This window comes from Echiichthys vipera (genome assembly GCF_963691815.1).
Source record: "Echiichthys vipera genome assembly, chromosome: 20".
NCBI lineage: Eukaryota > Metazoa > Chordata > Actinopteri > Perciformes > Trachinidae > Echiichthys > Echiichthys vipera.
In genome coordinates, this window is record NC_139845.1 from 24,491,491 (window position 1) to 24,512,418 (window position 20,928).

General features: G+C 42.1%; 1 protein-coding gene across 1 annotated transcript; it reads left to right on the plus strand.

Moving 5' to 3' along the window:
* Nucleotides 1-676: 676 nt before the first annotated feature.
* tmbim4 (transmembrane BAX inhibitor motif containing 4) lies at nucleotides 677-15,667 on the plus strand. Its single transcript, XM_083935234.1, has 7 exons — nucleotides 677-826; nucleotides 2,850-2,958; nucleotides 3,212-3,317; nucleotides 4,340-4,373; nucleotides 4,464-4,581; nucleotides 4,677-4,722; nucleotides 10,581-15,667. Exons 1-7 carry the CDS (start codon nucleotides 736-738, stop codon nucleotides 10,785-10,787), a joined length of 711 nt encoding a protein of 236 aa, XP_083791360.1. The 5' UTR covers nucleotides 677-735; the 3' UTR covers nucleotides 10,788-15,667.
* Nucleotides 15,668-20,928: the final 5,261 nt, after the last annotated feature.

A 20,928-nucleotide genomic window follows, 5' to 3' on the forward strand; every position in this document is an offset into this window, starting at 1 on the left:
ATTATACATGTTACACACACAGGCCCGAAATACACATGCACAAACAGGACCTATACATGCAATTAAGGAGAGATGTTAGAGCGAGGGATCCTCCTAAACCAAACATTCAGTATGTGATTGTGCAGGAATCTGTACAAAAACTAGGCCAAAAAGGCTCTAAAAGGCCACCAGGAATAACTTTTCAGGAACATCAAGTTCAAAGCTTGCAATGAAACCGGGCCTGGATGTCCCTGCTCTTTTTTTTATTTTATTTTATTTAATTTCTTTGTTTGGTTACAATAATCAGGATTGAGAATCCAAACGAGCTCTATTGGCACTTGTGTGATTATTATTCATGTGTTGTTCAGTCGTGATGTTTCCTCTGATTCCTTATGTTTCCCTTAAGTCATGTATGTTATTGAGTCACCTGCTGAGTGGGAGAGCCGGTTGTTTTTTTTTAGTCCTTAAGCCTCACATTATATTTCAAAAGTTGTTTATTTTACACATGTTATTTTTACATATTTATTTACCTGTATAATACTTAAGGACAATGTGAATGTGGTATGTTCTATGCAATTTCGGTATTGTCCATTGAAAATATTCAATAAAGATAGTTAAAAAAAAACAACAGCTGAGCTCGCTGACGTAAAGCCTGTGCGCAGGCGCATACACACCAGTGCTTCCGTATTCTCTTGTATCCACTGAAACCACCTTTCGCTTTCTTCATCTAACGTGAGCTGAGAAAACAGTGACACGATGAGCACTGAGAAATACCCCAGGTCTTCTATTGAAGACGACTTTAACTATGGCACCAATGTCGCGACAGCCAGTGTGCAGATCCGGATGGGTGAGTGACGTCATGTTTGGGTCGTAGTTGACAGCACCAGACACGTCAGCTAACGCTAGTTAACGTCTAACTGTAGAAATGTACATAAACTTGACTGTTCACTGTCATTGTACTGTTGTTACAATTCACATAAAACTATCGTTAACACACATTTATTACCCAGAGAGCTAGCACACTGTTAGCAACTGAATAAAACTGGTTAAGTATGACGCTAGCTAACGGTTAGCACAACCATAGAAATGTCTCTATGAGCACAACCACGCAGTGTCAACGTTGTTAGCATTGGGATTTGGTTTGAAACGTTTTAGCATTGGCTTGAAATGTAGCTGTAGCCTACAGGGCGAGGGTGAAGTTTGCTTAAATACAGACGGACTGCTACACACACACACACACACACACACACACACAGACAGACAGACAGACAGACAGACAGAGACACTGAAGACAAGTCCCCAAAAGACTGAAGCCCTTTAGAAATGCTTTACTTTCTGAGCAGTTGAATGTAGGAACAAAACAAAAAAACATTTCCATTCTCCTTTGTTGTTGGAATCTGTAGACCTTGGGGAATCCAAAAACCAATGGTGCCACTTGCATTGACACTTTTTTTGGAATTCTAAAATGGCCACCATAAGATACAGTATCTCAGCTACCTTGGCTTCTAAACAACCTAAAACTGAAATTAAACATGTCAATCTTATATTTCTTTGAATTGTGCTGTGGTGCCTCCTAGGGATGGGAAAGAAAACTGTGGCGCCTGCAAGAAGTGGACATTGACATTTTTACTCTAATCCCCCTTACTGACCCCATTTCAGAAGTCCTGGGACAACATACTTAACATTTCTGCATATGATTTTATAAACAATGACATAGGAAAATTAAAGCTATAATCAGCACATAAGTGTTATATACACTTCCCTTTTTTGGGATTTGGTTGGCACAGAAAACTCAAAAATGGCTGCCATAAAAGTGTCCGTGTAAGTGGCAACAGTGGTTTTTGGATACCCCAAAGTCTGATCAATATTATTATGTAGGTTACTTGTTTGTTTTTTAGAATTATGTCCATATATGTTATGCTCTGTGACACTGTGATTCAGATCAGTGTTGAGTTTGTGATCAATGTGTTGAATTATTACATATATTGTAAACAAACACTTTTTGACTTTCATTAATATTTTTTTCTATTCAGCTACACAGACATCTATGAATCATGCAAAATTGTATTGTAAATGAGAGTATACCAGAGTCCTATGTAATTATTCTTGCCCTTGCCGTGCGATATGCTGCATAATGTCCTCCTTTTTGGTGTTCTGCACATGGTCACCCTACAGGCTGCAGGCTACCACCTACAGTTCTACAAGCAGGTCAACGGTCCAAACTCAGGGTTACATTATAGAACCATATTCAGCTGTTAATACTGGGTCTCACACATACATACATTAGCTGAATGTAGGGCTGGGCAATACAGCCAAAATCTTCTATCTCCATATAAGTCCTTTCATATCTCCATAACGATATATATACCGATATAGTGTGTTTTCTGGTAATAAAAAAAGAATCTATTTGAAACTGTATACTCCTGTGTGAATTAAATACTTAACAAATGAAAAATACTGAATATTTTCTCATTTTAGTAACAACTTAGAAATACAACAACAAAAAAATATTTCCTATACACCAACTGTTTCCGTGCAGGCACATAAATAGTGTGATGTGTAAGCAAAACCACAATCTTCAATTCATATTCTCTCAAAATATTTCACACAAGATATGTGAGTTAGTATGTACTTGTTATTATCAATTGAGACTTTGTAATTGTGTATCACATGTCTCGATATATCATTTTATCATAATATGATTCCCTTGAAATATGATATATGATCATATTGAATTATTGCCCAGCCCATGCTGAATGTTAAAGGAAGTCGGGGGTGTCTTCTCACACACATCACAAATGTTGTTGCCTCTGGTTCAGAAATAAGTGTCCTGAGGGTTAAGCTACTGTATTGCTGTCTTTGTTGCTCAGACTTCCTGAGGAAGGTGTACACGCTCCTGAGCTTGCAGATCATTCTGACCACGGCCACCTCTGCCCTCTTCATGTTCTCTCAAACCATCAAGGAGTTTGTCCATGCCAGGTGAGGATGGTCCCATTAGATGTCAAGATGAAAAATGACAACGTAACATTAAAGGCCGTTCCTCTATGGACTCCTCCATGCTTGTTTGTATTTTCCCATGTTTGACTATTATTTCAAACCAGATACACATCTATTCTTACTTTAAATCAGTTGTTGATAGTGTACATCTTTGAGGAATAACATGTATATAATATAATATAACAATATAATGTGTGAGCCGTGCTGTCTGACTGTGATCTGCTTTCTTCCTCAGTCCTGCTGTGGTTTTGGGTTCAGCTCTGGGCTCTCTGGTTCTTCTCCTGGCCCTGGCCGTGTACAGACACAAACACCCAGTCAACCTCTACCTGCTGCTCGTATTTGTAAGCCTTTTTTGTTTCCACTCTGTTAAGTAGTTAATTGTTTGATCTCATGGGCTCAAGTTAGATTAGCTGGTGGGTGAATGGAACATCTGTTAAGATGGAGCACTACAATAGATTCTGTCCAACACTGTTAAGTCCAGATCAGACCAAAGATTTGCAACAAGACCAGTTGAAACTTGCAACTACTTGAAACGTGCAGGTCTGCAACGTTCTGAAACCTGCAACGTTCTGAAACCTGCAAAGTTCTGAAACCTGCCCGTTCACACCAGTGACACGAGGGGAGACGGTCTCTGTCCTTCTGTTCTTACCTCCGACTTTTCAGTCTTTTTTCCGTAGCTGGATATCATTTCCTAACCTGAGTCTCGCCAGATAACTTTCGTTTCGCCTTGACTCCGCCTAGCTCCACTCAACCATCTGGGATCGATCCATAGGAAAGTGATTCAGGTGGCCGAGCCAATTAGGACCGCCGGGCATGGTTATTTAGATGTGACGTAGCAGAGAAGCCACTGTTGTGATTCAGACAATGTCGGCTCGCATCAAGGCAGCAGACGTCAACATGGATGCTGCTGTTTCATCCGTGTTGTCCGATCTGGAGAATCTTTCTTCTTTAAAAGAACACCAGAGAACAGCTGACAGCTGACAGTCTGTAAGTGACCTGACCAGCTGACTTTACTAAGATTTAATTGGCTGTTGAAACAGGTGATGTGTGTCACGTTCTAAAACCAGCTGATGGAGATTTGACGAGCTGAGTTGCAGGCAACAGCATCGGCCGGATGAGTCCGGACGAGCGGGGTCAGTTCACACCACTGCAACTTTCACCTGCAATTTGAAATATTTTCACAAGATCCTGCAAATCTTTGGTCTGAACTGGGCTTAACAGACAGTGTGTATTCAGACCTTCTATGTATTTCCTTTCACTTTGTCATGCTAGATTGTCTGTTCAGTACTGTCATCTTTACAATAGCTGGTTATAATGGCACCAAGCTGCTTAGTGTGTGTCACTAATTGTGTCTTCTCTTCAGACTCTGCTAGAAGCAGTCTCTGTGGCCACAGCTTGTAAGTATTTTTTGTAGGAGTCTGTCAGTTTCCATCCTTTGAGCCTGTTTGCAGACAGTCCTGACTGCAGAGTTCTTCTTCTCTCCACAGTGACCTTCTATGAGTACTCCACTGTACTGCAAGCCTTGTTCCTGACCTGTGCTGTCTTTGCTGGGCTCACACTCTACACCTTCCAGTCCAAGAGAGACTTCAGCAAATTGGGAGCAGGGTGAGTGTGTCGTGGCTGCAGCTCCGTGTTCTTACTTGTCCTCTAGAGGGAGCCCCCATCAGACTTACAGTATCTGATCTGTTCTGTCCTTACAGACTGTTCGCCTGCCTGTGGATCCTCCTCATTGCAAGCTTCATGAGGGTGAGTGACAGTAATTTGTCTATTTCAGATGAAAGAAATCAAAAGTCAAAAAAGAAACCTGCATGCAAAAAAACAGTACGAGCACAGCTGTGGGCGTGTTGCTACAGGTGAAATGTGATCAAGGATCCATAGTCACGTCACATTTGATCTGCTAAGAAGGGGACTCCTGAACAGCACTAAAAGTTCCGGCTCCACCCAGGACACTTGAATGTCCCACTGATGGAAACAGTCCCACATGTTTGTTGTTGTTTACCTGAACTCTGCACACGGATGTTACAGAAACACTACGCCACGTGAGCCAGCGTGAGCAGATCAGAGCACACTTTAATGTTTTTACCCACGAGCGATGTCGTGTAAACAGGGCCAAATCAAACGATTGAACATGAAACAAAGAGTCATATAGACTACTGACTAGTGTGTGTCAGCCTCTTCCATGTCTGACAGCTCGTTAACTATGAGCAGGTATCCATGGAAGACAATAGTCCATTAAAGGAGAATACAGGCTCAGATAACTGCAAAAGACAAAAAGAAGTAATGACCTTTTAAAAGCTCAGTATCATAAAAGCTTTGTAAAATGTTGAGGTGATCACGAGGAGGATTGTTGGCAGCAGCCATTTTAAGGTTATTTGGGACATGCAAAAAAACCCGCAGAGGGCTTATTTAAAACCTCCACTATAAAACAATTGTTAAAATTATAATGAAGCTCGCACTCCCACTGTCCATCCGTACCGTGCCCCAGGACGTTTCACGGCTAAAGTCTAGTTCGTTTGACCAGTGTGAGTGCAACCGTCCGCGTCTAGGAGCGGTACTCTTGCCGTCCACGGCCTGTTTGGGAGAGATGGGCTTTTGTAAAGCATGTTTGCACGTGTACGAGCACGAGCGTGCACGCTTGCACGAGGCCTACAGCGGTTCTGACGTCATTTTCTGTGCGCCTGTTGGGACATTGAAAAAGGAAGGAGGGACCATGCGCGGACATTTAAAATTTGCGGAGGTAGAGTGTTTACTGCAGATTTGGTCGGATGAAAATATCCCAAAACAGTCGAACAAGACGCACAAAAACTCTGAGGTCTATGGAAAGATTTGTAAACAAAGTGACGCATCTCGATGACCTCATCAATGCGCGTGACGTGTTAGAGCGTGATGACGTATACACGCAAGAAGCATCCGCCGGGGCCCAGGTAGTGTGAGTACAAACGGGCCTGGAGGAGGGGACAAGTACCCTAAAGCACGGGACGGAGGCACAGTGTGAGTGCGCTCTAAGTTATTAAGGTGTGTGTGTGTGTGTGTGTGTGTGTGTGTGTGTGTGTGTGTGTGTGTGTGTGTGTGTGTGTGTGTGTGTGTGTGTGTGTGTGTGTGTGTGTGTGTGTGTGTGTGTGTGTGTGTGTGTGTGTGTGTGTGTGTGTGTGTGTGTGTGTGTGTGTGTGTGTGTGTGTGTGTGTGTGTGTGTGTGTGTGTGTGTGTGTGTGTGTGTGTGTGTGTGTGTGTGTGTGTGAGAAAAGAATATAATAATAGTAAAATAAATAGGTTGGTAGACTTGTTTGCACTGTGAGGCCTTGTACAATAGCCAGTGTCTATGGGCTCACATTTTGAAGGTAGTTCAGTACTGGGTCCCAGGTTTTATCGTCAAATGTATCCCCTCTGTCTTCATTGTAGAATCTCAGTCTCTCCAGATGTTAATTGTTTGACACTTCTCCAAACCATGAGTTAAAAGTCGGCACAGAGTCCGTCCGTTCTCGTAGAATCAGCTCTTTAGCGATCCCCATCCCAAACTGAACTGCTCCACTTGCAAATGTATTGACAGAAGAAAGGACACTTTGAGGGGTTGAGTGAGGCAACATTTCCCCCATTTATGTTCTTGATGTCTTTCTGTTTCCAAGCAGAAAAAGCAATATCATTTAGGCCAGGTATGACAGTGGGATTTTCACAGATTGGAGTATCGATATATACACTTGGGGATGAGTGAGACATTTAGGGGGATGAAGATGTGATGCTTTATGAGTCGAATATGAAGTGAGTTTGCTTTAAAATAAGTCTGAAGCTGCTCAGGAATATTCCCTTCGCTGCAAAGTGTTTTGTCAATGAAAACACATATTTGAAACATATTTATGTCATAAATAGTAAGAATCTGGAGTTTGTGACATAAAGGGGCAGATAAAATATGTGACTCTGATCGGGTTGCAATCTTAACAAAACGTTTCTGGAGGACCAACATTGTTGAAGTTTTCCCCCAAATGATATTCCAATATGAAAGATAAGGATAAATCAAGCTGTAATAAAGTGAGGATACACTTAGTGGTGACGAGATGACCAAAACGCCGTGCATGCACTTATTCAGCTCTCTGCAGCTTTTCTGCAGTTTCCTTTTAGGAGAAGCAGTGACCACCGGTGGAAAATAACCTTATTTTTTAGGTTCATAAATTTATACCAGAATTCACAAAAAAGTAGGATATATATTCCTGTTCTTTCTTTGTGACGTCTGCCGTTGCTCTTTGGAGCCAGAGCAGTAAAACGGATAAACACATTCATTTCCTATATGAACTTTACAATAAAAGTCCCCTATTGTTTATTTAAAAGCTTTTACTATGAAGCAGTGACATCAGAAAATGGGGTACCAGTAACAACTGAAAACGTGTCCAGCTCTCTGCTTTATTTCACCATTTCATGTTTGCTTTCAGCTCTATAGTAGTTGTTAAGTTACTGCTGATGAAGCCCCCTTTCCTGAAAAAGGAAAAAACAAATCTTTCTCTCTGCTCTCCTGCACAGCATGTAGACATCCTTATTTATATGGTCATATAATGCACCCGAAAATCCAAACATATTACACACACAAACTGTTCGACCATCGGCACACAGACAAACTGTAGGCAGCGTCAAGACACGTTTCTGTTTATAATGTGAGATTAATAACTGAAATTTACACACCACATCGATTTTTCATTCAAATCTGTATGCTATCTATATGTTAAAAGAAATGTTGACATGTTGATATACACACGGAGTGGGGAAGTGGAATCAGATCACAAGTGGTCACTGAAGACGCATGTGGAGACGCACGCAGCTCTCTAAGTGACGGACAGACTGAGAGCTGTCCCCTCGGCCCATAGACAAACAAGGCAGTCCAAAAATGTGACCTTCTTAGCAAAGGTAATAAGGAAACTGAAAGAGACACAATGTAAGACAAAAAGTGCATGTTATTCTTTTCATGTCCACACATCACATACAGTATCATACACCGCTGCCAGAGAGCAGGACAGAAATGGGATTGTCTGCATGGATGTACACGGGTACAGAGAGCATGGATGCAAAGAGTCAGTGGAAAGCTGTGAAAGGAGGCAGACAGATTGGCTGTAGGCAATGCAGACACATCTGCTCAAGTTGGACCGTGTTTCACTGTTGCAGTGATCCTAAATTGTATGACGTCTCTGCCTGAAAGTGTCGAGACAGAAAGGAGAGGTACACACAGGAACAGACAACCACCTCACACACTGTCAGTATGGGCTGTTAAATTGTTCACTCACTGGAGGTCAAAATTGGAGAACAAATAATAAATACTTGATTTATTCTGTAATGCTGTTATTTTTCATTCTTCATAATTTGATAGAATGTCCTCTGTGTCTGTACCACTGCTGTACTAGCATGCGTTTTTAAATACCCAAGGCACTTCAACAAAAACCTTTGTTTTGTGGAAAAAGCAGTGATCAAAATAGGGGTTGATTCAACTGCCAATCTCACAGTCAAATCGTTGCAAAATGTGGTTCTGAAAATATGGATTATTCCATTCTGGCTCTGGGGGAGCTGAATGTCAGATTTTACATAAAAAAGCTTGGTTTTACCCAATAAACCATGATAAATAGCCGGAATAGCAGGAATAACCCCCCCCACACACACACACACCCCCACCCCCATCAATCAATCCGACACAGTCTGACACAGCGCCGTGAAAGTAAAACCACAGTTCTAAATACAGATCTTAACCCCATAGAGAATCTCTGGAAAATCCTCTGTGACAAAGTAATGTGTAAGAAACCCACTCCAGTTAGTGAACTGTGGAAGAGACTGAGTCAGAATGGACGCAGATCAAACTGATGTCCTGTGGGTGCAGATGTACTGAAGTCATTCAAGGCTGTGGCATCTACACTTCCTGTTCATTTTTGAATCCTAGAGAAGAAAACATTGTTGAAATCTTCTCTTCTGACACAGCGGTTACTGTTCTCTAATTTTGCTCACTGATTTTTTCACAAAATAAAGGTTTTTGTTATATATATTCTATCAAATTATGAACAATAAAAATTAACAACGTTTCATCTTCTTTTACAGTGTACAATTCAAATGAGATTATATGTCCTCACAATGAACCTCTTAATATTATTTGTGCTGAACAATCATTAATATTGTCTGAATAATATTTACGTAACAAAGTCAGAAGTCTGGTCTGTTGGATGGAGCGTGTTTGCTTTTCTGATTTGAGTAAATGTAACAGTCTTCTCAAGTTAGTGTACCAAGCTAGACAACAACGTCAGTGTGTAAGCAGAAGCCCTCAGTGCCAGTAGCCCCACCCTGCTGAATAATCAGCCGCCGCTGCAGAACAATGTCCTGTTCAGAGAGGGGACGGAGGCTGAGGGAGGCAGCAGAGCAAAGGAGTTCTGGTTCCAGCCAACAGGTGAATCCTTTCTGAAATCAGCTGCTGGTAAACACAGCTCTGCCTGCTTTTAGGAGACACTGCAGCACTTGTTCTCAGACAAACTATTCTCCTACTGTATTTACATGTAGCTTTGCTTTGTCCTGTATCACGTTGACTGAAGACAAATGTCTTGTTTCAACTGCGTGATGCGTCTGCTCATCTCAACTCTCTCTTTTTTTGGTTTTCCATCAGCAAAGGTTGTGAATAGAACCTGTTACTGTTTTTATTACTGGGCTTACAGGGTGGAGTTAAGACACTGCAGACTATTGATAGGTCAGTCAGAGAGAACCTTCACTAGCATGTCATAGGACATCCTGCTCAAACCGGAAACTGCCTAGGGATGTCAGGATCAACCGATATTGCCGTAACGTCACGGTTTCATAGCTGTGAGAATAGAAGCTACGATATCTGTGGTTTCTTGATTTCTGCGGTGTCAGGCAACACCTGTGTGTGTGTGTGTGGTGTGCGCTGGTTAGTTTCTTGTGCGAGAGAGTCGTGCCACTCACCGGAAGTGTGACAGAATGCGCTGGGCGTTCATCAGGACAGTTTCACACGGCAGTGCTGTGGTGATCAGCTGAGAATGCGGCGGGTTCTGTCTACAGTGGAAAACAAATGGAGAAAAGGACATGGTACCCAAAGGGAGTCGAGCACAGCTGCATATATAGCAGAAGGACTCTAGGCAGTAAGAGGTAGAGTGTGTGTCAATGGGGGGGACCCAGGCCTTGATGCAAGGCCAGTTGCTATCGGAATACTCACAATAACATTGGGGTTCCAAGTGCACCTTTACACTTTATTCGCCCCCATTATTATACAGAGACAAATCAGTCCTGAGCTGTATGCACTGTTTAATATATTGTGAGGTAACGGAGCATAAAGGTGGGAGAAGGTTGCCAGTTGGAGGTAGGCAGCACCTGTCTAAAGGAATGGATTAATTGAACGTATGGACGGAACTAAAACTTGATGGGTTAGTGCCTCATAATTTGAATAACTTTGGAGGAATTGCCCAGCCTGAGAGTTAAAGCTGTGGAACAGGGTGGTCCCAAACACTTACAGTCCAACCGTCATAATAGCACGTCCATATTGCAGGTCCCTCTGCTCTGCCCCCAGCTCACATCACACCCTGTCAAGAGGAGCGCTCAGTCTCACTCCTCTCACGCTGACTCTGTTCTCTCTGCAGTTCTTCTTCAACAGTGACAGCACAGAGCTGGTCATGTCTGGAGCCGGGGCTCTGGTCTTCTGTGGCTTCATCATCTACGACACCCACCTTCTGATGAAGCAGCTGTCTCCTGAGGAGCACATCCTGGCCTCCATCAACCTCTACCTGGACATTGTCAACCTCTTCCTTCACATCCTGCGTCTCCTGGATTCCATGAAGAAGCACTGAGAGCGGCAGGGCCACTTCAAACTGCTTTACTCGGCTCACTGGAAACCCACAGATATGCCCGCGCTGTGATTAGCCTATGTTCATGTGAGTTTCTTACAGGCCTCTGCACTACGTACTTCTGTTTATCTCGCACAATATTTTTAGTAGCTAGTTGTCATTTTGTATTCAGTTCAGTAGATCTATATCAATGAGGTTTTGATTAGTCTGAAACCAAAATGTACTCATCATACTGTGTTATGAGACAGCTCTGTGACTTAGGGTGCCCTCACACTTGGCACGGTTGTTCTGTGCTGTGCTTAAAGTGAAATTCCGGTGTGAAATCATCCCAGGGTCTTTTTAGGAAAGTTGGGTCATCAAATAAGTCTTTGAGACAAATTTTTCCGTGTGTGAACTATTAACGTAGATGGCAAGTTGAACGAATTAAAAGGTCTTTTTTAACCACTAATACTGCTCAAAATAACAGCAAACCTCTGCAGTAGCATGAGAAGAGTCCCTACACATAAAACAAAGCACCAACAAAGTAGTTAGTGAATCCAGTTTATTAAGAGTGTTTTAATGACTTACCTACTGGCCCCTGTACCAGCTCCTCTCATAGTAAAGTCCATTCAAGTGGATTACCAAATACAATCCAAAAGGAAGGAGTCTGTTGCTGATTTATTCCAGAAAAACACGTAAACCTTGTGGTTTGCTGCAGACACAGTAATCCCTCTGCCTAAGCGTCTCTATCGGCATCTCAAGGTCCAGATCCAAAACAATAAGCCACTGGTTTATCAGAGCAGGTCATCATACCACAATATCAGCCTATGAAAAGTTTCTGGGTTGTAAGTTTTGACTTTTGTTTCACAACCGGGAAAGATACAAAAACGAACCATTCTGTCTCTCTTCACTTCAAGTTGCAGGCTAGTCGTCTTTACCCGTGGCTGCACTCACTGTGTGTCTTCACAACACAAACTCCCTGACCTCTGACCCCTGAGATCTGCGTAATGTTCCGGTGCTGCGGGCAAAGCTGTGTGGGACATTTCGAAAACCTTTTACATCTATTATTAACTTATATTTCACCAAATTGCCCCAAACCCCAACATTTACGTGTTTTGCTTGAATAAATCACCAATGGGCTCCTTCCTTTGGGATTGACTTTTGTAATCCACTTGAATGGACTTTACTATGAGAGGAGCTGGTACAGGGGCCAGTAGGTAAGTCTTTAAAACACTCTTTTAATAAACTCTGGGTTCTCTAACTACGTTGTTGGTGCTTTGTTTTCTGTGTAGGGACTCTTCTCATGCTACTGCAGAGGTTTGCTGTTATTTTGAGCAGTATTAGTGGTTAGAAAATACCTTTTAATGCGTTCAACCCACTGCCCCGAGCTAATCCGTGTTTGCCGTGTTTGCCATGCTAGGCTGTAAGTGTCTCTCCGGAAAATCTACGTTAATAGTTCACACATGAAAAAGTTGTCTCGATGGCTTATTTGATGACCCAATTTGCCTGAAATGACCATGATTTTACACCGGAATTTCACTTTAAGCACGATTGTACCTCCTCCCTCCTCCCCTACTGGCCAGGCCCAGCCTGCACTCGCACTGCCTCAAAAGATCCGGACCAGAAACAATTGCTTCTTGCTTATACACTTATATTCTCTACTCGTGCTCATGTGTGTACAATAGTGCCGTGCTGAAGCCCACCTCTCTCAACCGGGCCAGGGCTGAGAAGCTGTTGCACAGACCAAATCAACAAGACTTTAGCTGTGAATGGTGCTTGGGCACGGTAAGAATGGTAAGTGTGAGTGCGCCCTCAAAGCTACACCTGATTTGATATAGAACCCACTAGCACCTCCAACGGGCCTATTTGTTTATCACCTTGTGTTTTTCACACTTTCCAGTTCATTCAGTAAGTCAAACAGCTGCAGTCTGCCTCACTGCACTGAGCCTGTTAGTTTTCTCTGTTAGTGTCATTTTTTGGCCACAGCGAGGCATAGTGGCACCCAAGACAATGGTGATTGGTTCAAAGAAATACAAACAGCCCAGAGTATATGGACATAGTCTTCCTGACATCACCCATAGGTTTCTGAAGAGACTGAAGCTCAGTGCTCCGGGTGTTGCCGTTTTGGCATCAACGACTCCGTCTGCTCCTGGCTAATCCATAAATGGGCAGAGATGTGGAGTTGAGGCTGAATGGAACCTGGTTTCTGAAACGGGCATCTGTATCATCCGCCACCTGTCACTCAAAGCACCCATATTTATAACATAAAGCCTTAATATAATTTAACAGGGTGACTTTGACAAGAGGCGTTTTTTGGATGTTAATGTTTATTTCTGCTTTTAAAGAGGCCCTATTATGCTAGTTTTCAGGTTCAGTTTAGTATTTTTCAGGTCAACTACAATAGGTTTACATACTTTGATCTTTAAAAAAACACATTATATTCCTAATATTGTCCATTGCTGCAGCATCCCCCCTCCCGAAAAGCCCATTGTTCTGTGATTGGTAGGCTGGTTTGCTCTGCTGTGATTGGTTAACTGTTTATGCTGTGTACCGGGAAATGTAATGCCTCTTACCATATACGGAATCAGTTACCTCAGTAACTTACAGGTCGCAGCTTACAGGTCGGTTCTGTGTGTAGCAGCATGACCAATAGGGAAGTGAGGATTCTTCTATGGAGACAAATTCTGGAAATTCTAATAAATCTCTGATAGCGACCAACACCCTAGAGTTCAGAGCTGAGCACATCCAACCCAGACGGTCGACAGGGCTCACGTCTGAATGCACTCATTATTTGACGCTTTGGTTTTATTTAACATGACTATAAAATATTATAACTACATTTATAGGTCAGAAATGCATGATATGTCCTTTTTAATGTTGGCTATTTTAACGGGTCCATGAGGGGATTGACTCTCTTTTGGAGCCAGCCTCTAGTGGCTACTCGATAAACTGCAGCTTCCAAATTGTCTTCATTTCTCAGCCCTGAAGGTTGGAGGTAACAAAGAAACATTGTTGAGATTCAAACGTTAAAGGGGCTGTACTCGAATGACTGAAAAACCAACAGACCGCCCTCCAACTCGTCCAAGTACAGATGTTTTGTCATCACACTCCCAGGGTCTGATACCGACGTACAAGAAACTCACATGCACTCGAGGTCGGCGCAGCTAACAAAACAAAGAACAGAGAAACTCAAAATTCTACACTCAGAGGAAGAGTGACTTCATTCATTACTCCACCATATCGTTACATGGCAAATATTTGCTGCTTAATTAACATTCTGAATGTGGAGGAGCTTTGTCCAACAGAATCTCTCTGTACGGCTCCAAATCTATTATTCCACTAATTTATTCTCAGACTAAATGTATTATGAATGTTTTCAATGTTGTCAAAAATGAGAACTTTCCATTCCGTCATTATCACTGCACCCCTGTCTGGTGCCACATCTGCTAATGATGAAGAACGGCAAGAAGTTGACATAATGTATATTTAGTTCAATAAAGTGCATGCCTGGGTTAATCTATATATGTGATTGTACATAATTAATGGTGTAAATGTAATGTACAATTTGGTTACTGAAGGCTTGGGCACAGAAATCTTCAATAGGACAATTATTATTTGGTCTTTTTTTCCCAATTTCTTTCATCAACATATGTCTAAAATATATATAATATAATATACACTAACATGAATCCAACATAATAGCATAAATAAATCGGCCTATTCATAAAAAGTAAACAACTCATTTAATTTACGTGATGATTAGGCATAAAGCAAAATCATCCCAGGGTCTTTTTTGGCGAATACATACAGCAAATAGGCCAACTATCAACGGAGATATTCGGAAGAGTCGCAAACAGCCGGACGTCTTTTTTTAACTATCCTGCTCAAAATAACAGCAAACCTCTGCAGCAGCATGAGAAGAGTCCCTACACAGAAAACAAAGCATCAACAAAGTAGATAGTGAACCCAGAGTTTATTAAAAGAGTGTTTTAAAGACTTACCCACTGGCCCCTGTACCAGCTCCTCTCATAGTAAAGTCCATTCAGGTGGATTACCAAAGTCAATCCAAAAGGAAGGAGTCTGTTTCTCCAGTAAACACGTAAACTTTGTGGTTTGTGGTAGTTCGGTGAAATAGAAGTTAATAAAGTCCCAGACAGCGAGTTTCGCCACAGCATCTAAATGTCACGCGAGTGGGGCGTGTGTTGCCTCACCGTACTGCCCTGAGCTCATCAATATTAGCCACGGCCGTTAGTAGCTCCACGGAATTTCTCCATTAATAGTTGTTACACAAAAAAATAATTCTCTCGATGGCTTATTTGATAAATGTATTTGCCAAAAAAGACCCCCGGATGATTTTACGCGGAGATTACACTTTAAGGATTCACTGTGCCTTCCATATGTATGTTCAACATTAAAACATGATGTTTAAATAAATATGCATAGTATGATATGCACCATTAAAAAGCTGTGCGTATAGGCTTCAGGCTTCCCTTCATATTATTGTCGGCCCTATCTAATGGGCAACTCTGTTAAGGGCTTCTGGGCGTTGAAGACCCCTGCTTTAGAGAAATACTACTTGATTTTATTCCTTGAGTCATCTCAAGCATCGGGAAATGGTTAAATGTTATGATAGCATTTGCTTCAACTGTTCCTAATGAATGGTTTGATAAAAGGACATCATGCTATGTTTTTCATAACTACAGTTGTGCATGTCTTAATGAGATGGAAGGGACTCTTGGTTTTGTACTGGACAAAGAGCAGATTCATGTCTTTCTGTCATTGTGTTTGCTTTGTTGAAAATGGTTTATAATGAATTGCTGTTCTTTTGCCCTTTACTGCTGTAATCACTGTTGGTAAACATTTTTTATGGAGCTGTCACAGTCATGTGAAAATAAAGAGTCGTGGGGGGAAAGTATTGGAGAGTTATTTTTGTCTCACTTCTCTTGTGAACATTGCATATTAATTGTCTCCTATTTTCTAAAAGAATGTACAAAAGGGGTTGAATACTTAGTTCGTTGCTGTCACAAAGTTAGATTTGACGATGGAGGGGGACTTGAGAGTACAAACCATAGACTGTAGTAAAAATGTGTCAGTCGAGGTCCGTTCTCTCAACTTGATCCAATCATATTCTCCTCTGGGAGTCTCCATCTTGTCAGACTTTGACTCCGCCTCATTTCCTTTTACCAAAAAAGGGCATTGATGTGACGTTGGGGGGAGGGAGATACGTCTGTCTGGGTGACGTTTACAGAATTAGCAACATTAGCACCCAGGAGCTAGGTTAACAGAACATGCTACTAGATAAACGGGAGTGGGAGTCAATGTTGAGATTTTTTTCAGGAACAGGAGTTGTTTTTTTTATTTTGTAACAGGAACAGGATTTTTTAAGGGTAGAGACTGACACAGGAGGTCTAGTCAAGTACAGGCACTCACGTGTCAGTCTCTTGTGGAAAACAAACCGGCTCTGGGAGTGAAGTGCACCCAGCATTTATGATCCATAATTTAAACTGATATTCAACACAGTACCATGCTCATAGACTGTAAAACACCGACCCTCTAGGCCCAAATCCTCCTGCTGCTCAAGATTAGCATCGCCTGTATGTGTCATAGATAGCAGGCTGTATTGCAATTCATGGTGCAACTGCAGCTATTTAATTAGCATAACAGAGCTAACACATAATGTTCCTAGACCATCTGTTTGTTCAGTCGATCGAAGAGCAAACCATCTTGTCACTCGTGGAAACACCACCACACGAATGACCGCAGTCCAGGTCCAGATGACGGAGTTAGCATGCTAATGATGCTAATCCTGACAACTAGCCTCCGAGGAGAAGTAAGGGTCAGAGGCTAGCTGTCATTGCAGAGGCCCTAATTATTCATAAACTTTAACCTCTATTAAAATAAAAACTAGCCTGGTACAAAAATTAACCTCCCTCAGTGTTGTCATGGTTGTCAAGATATGACCTAAACATACAGACTAGAATGTTTTTTTGTCCCTGGCCTTAAACAGGTTTAATGATGCTGTGAAAACGACCTGTTTAACATGGGGGTCAATGAGAAACTGTTCTGTTATGAAACCTGCCCCTAGTGGACAAACTGGCGTTTTTGCCACTTCCTAATTGGATCAACCAGGAAATTGCTGTGGTACAAACATTGCCTTTTTGACTTAACTGTTTATGATGTCCTACCCAGTCCATCCAACCTCCATGTCATGGGCAAATCTGAGACACCATCCTGCCCCCAGTGTCCAGGAAGGGGATCCCTGGAACACCTCCTCAGTAGCTGCCTAAAAGCCCTTGGAGAGGGGTGCTATCGCTGGCGCCACGACCAGGTGCTGAAGGCGGTTGCTAAGAGTATAGCCAAGGCCATTAGCACCATCAAGGGCCACAGCAAGCCTCAGCCAATCAGATTCCACAGAGCTGGAGAGCTGATCAACTCCGGTCGGGTCGCCTGGGCAAGGGTGTCTGATGTTGAAAGACCCAAAACACCCAGTGACCCCAGGTTACATCACTGATGATGTGTCCCAGCGCATCAGCAAGATGTGTCTTTCAACAATGAATACACAATTGTATGCCTTTTAATTTTATATCATTTTTTTATTTAACCAGGTAACGTCCCGTTGAGATTAAGAATCTCTTTTTCAAGGAAGACCTGGCCAAGACAGGCAGCAACAACAGTTAAAACCTCCAGACAACACAGACGGAAAGAACAAAATACATTAAACTAAAGCAATCAATATTAAAGTCCCCCTCCACTTTCCCTTTCTTCTGTTCTTCTGTGTCCTCTAAAATGTCTGACATTGACTATAGTGACTTGTATCTGAGCACATTTTGTTCCATTGCTCTGCTGAAAGAGGTGATGTCTGTGCATTTCTCTGAGCACTGAGATTCAAACATATTCAGGAAGCTTTAGTTGGAACATCACTTCTAAATAAACCAATCACTGTGTAATATGTGAAACACTATTCAACGGGGGACAAACTTCAACACAACACCGGTAAACCTGAAACCTCCACAGACAGTTCCAAGCTAACAAACAACAGACACTAATAAAAGAGGCTAACTGTACTTACATTCTGATACCATTTTAGTGACAACATATTTCTCAGCTGAGTCTGGGTCTGACTGATGCCAGGCTCAAGACGAAACAAACTAACCTCTCACCTCCCATACCCCAAGAGGCTCCACTACCCTGCCACCTCCAAGCTGCCCCAAACATGTCGGCCTATGGATGATTCTCTCTCATGTGTTTAGTCATCTTGATGAGCTGTTTGTGCACTTCTCTTTACATATCGGCCTGCTTGTAAACCTCTGGTAGAACTTACAACGTAGTTACAAAGTCTCAAGCTACCTTGAGTACACACGGGAGTACGAGCAGCGGAGGGGCCAGATGCAGAAAGAGTAGGTGTGCTTCCAGCTCCATCCCTTTTTGAATTTCTTTTTTTACATATTATGTTAGACAAAAATATTAATCATATCGGAGTATTTTTTTTAAATACTTTAACACATGTATTGAGTGGAAATTTAATAAAAGCATTCCTTTACAAAAGTAAAATTTAAAAAGGCTTAGGATTAGTATCTGGATTAGGATGAAGCCATGAAACATTTGCAATAATGTGCCTGAATGCAGTACCCTCATGACATTAAAGTGACATTCTGGTGTGAAATCATCCCAGGGTCTTTTTTGACACTTGCACCCAACAAATAAGCCATCAAGACAGTTGTTTTTGTCTATGAGCTATTAACGAAGAAATCCTGGAGAGTCGCTAACAGTCGGAGGTGGCTAACAGTGATTAGCTCGGGGCAGCATGGTGAAGGCATTAAAACATCTTTTTTATACTGCTCAAAATAACAGCAAACCTCTGCAGTAGCATGAGAAGAATCCCTACACAGAAAGAAAAGCACCAATGTTTTCCTTCCTTTTGGATTGACTTTGGTAATCCACTTGAATGGACTTTACTATGAGAGGAGCTGGTACAGGGGCCAGTAGGTAAGTCTTTAAAACACTCTTTTAATTAACTTTGTTGTTGGTGCTTTGTTGTATCTACTAGATTTATCCGTTAATAGTTCATACACGAAAAAAAATGTCTCCATGACTTATTTGATTCAATAGTCGAAAAAGACCATGGGATGATTTTACGCCGGAGACAACAATGAACCAATCCATCAATGGTTTCCCAAAGCCTGCACACCACCTAGGATAGGTGCTTCAAGAAGTCCACCATCGCTCCTGTGCTGAAGAAAACCAGCCTGCCTGAATGACTATCGCTCAGTGGCACTCACCTCTATATGGACGAAGTGATTTGAAGAATGAAATCTGCTCCTCATTACCAGCACACTTTGCCTACCACACCATCCCATACCATGGGGAAGCATGTCTTCCGCTGCCTGACCACCAGCCCCTCAAGGCTGCATTATTTCCCCACTTCTCTTCTCCTTATTTGTTTGGATCTTTTTGTTGTTCTGTGTTGCTGTTTTTATCGTGTTTGATATTTGTTGTTTGCTGTGCCTCTTTTACTGCTGTCTGTACACCAAATTGCACCTCTAGGATAATTAAGATACCTTCAACCTTGAACCTGTACACCAACAGCTGCACCTCCAGTCACCAGTACATCAAGTTCCTGAGGTTTGCAGGTGACACCACCCTTAATGCGCTGGTCTATGGCGGGAATAACACTGCCTACAAGGGGGAAGATTGACCACCTGGTGGGTTAGTGCTGTCAAAACAACTTGATTGACCATTGATTGACCACTGTGTTTTATGTGGACAAGATGTGCGACTGCTGGTCATCCGCTAAAGTTCAGCTTTTGTGGTTCCCTCAGGTGCATATAGATCCTTGATTTCTCGACCAGCAGATCCCAGGTGGTGAGCTCCTTAACAACGGAGCACCCCAAGGCAGTGTTTTGGGCCCCCTGCTTGACACCCTGTACACACACACACACACACACACACACACACACACACACACACACACACACACACACACACACACACACACACACACACACACACACACACACACACACACACACACACACACACACACACACACACACACACACACACACACACACACACACACACACACACACACACACACTTTAGACTCCAACGCCATTATCACTTTGTCACCTTGGGGACTGTGGTGGTGGGTGGGATCACAGGTAACAGTGAAAAGACCTGCCAGAAAGAACCTGACACACTGTCAAGACACCAAGATACTAATAAACATCAGCAAGACGGAGGAGATGCCAGTGGAAGCAGGGAAGAAGCAGGGAAGGAATATCAACGGGGCTCGGCCTGACCTGGGCGCTACAGACTGACTTGGTGGTGAGTAAGGCAGGGCATAGAGTGTTTCACCTTAGACACCTGAGGAAATTCTGGGTACCCCCTCATGTGATTACACGTGAGAAAGGAAAATGATTGATTTATTGATTGATATACGTAGATGCTGCCCTTGACCCATCTGTGTTTCACCAAGATGTTTCACAGAATATGGGCACCATGACCGACAAAAGCAGACATCCATGTCACTTACAGAAATAATGTACCAAAATGTACAATATTTAACTTTTACTCAATAAAATTTAACTTTTTTATGTACACATTTCACTCAATAGTCGAGTTAAATCAAAAGATGAAATGTCAATAATGGAAACCGAAGGATAAAATATAAACATAAAGGCAGATGAATGAATAAAGACATATGTGAAACAAATTGTAGAAAAATAAGGTGCAGAAAAATTCTTAGACTTATGGATAGAAAATGTACTTAGGATTAAGGATAAGTTTTTAGTAACAGTTGTATTTTCTGGTTCTGGTTTTCCAAATATAAAATAATATATATGGCTTACTACTTAATTGTAAGATTTGTTTCATTTGCAAAACCATAACACTGTATATATAAACATTCATAAAATAAATATCTTATTGTGTCTTCTTCATCCTTACAAAAATCTAAATTGGTTGATCGCACAATTCTGTTGTGTATTTCTCTTGATTTGTTGGGACTAACACATTTGCCATTGAATCTAGTTACACATACACACACACACACACATACACACACACACACAAACACGCACACACACACGCGCGCGCGCGCGCGCACAGACACACACACACACACACACACACACACACACACACACAGCATGGAGTCATTTTC

Coding starts and splice junctions, on each gene's coding strand:
- tmbim4 (XM_083935234.1), top strand. CDS start 736: ATGAGCACTGAGAAATACCCCAGGTCTTCTATTGAAGACGACTTTAAC. Junction 3,318..4,339: donor TCTACCTGCTGCTCGTATTT/GTAAGCCTTTTT, acceptor TCTTCTCTTCAG/ACTCTGCTAGAAGCAGTCTC. Junction 4,582..4,676: donor TTCAGCAAATTGGGAGCAGG/GTGAGTGTGTCG, acceptor CTGTCCTTACAG/ACTGTTCGCCTGCCTGTGGA.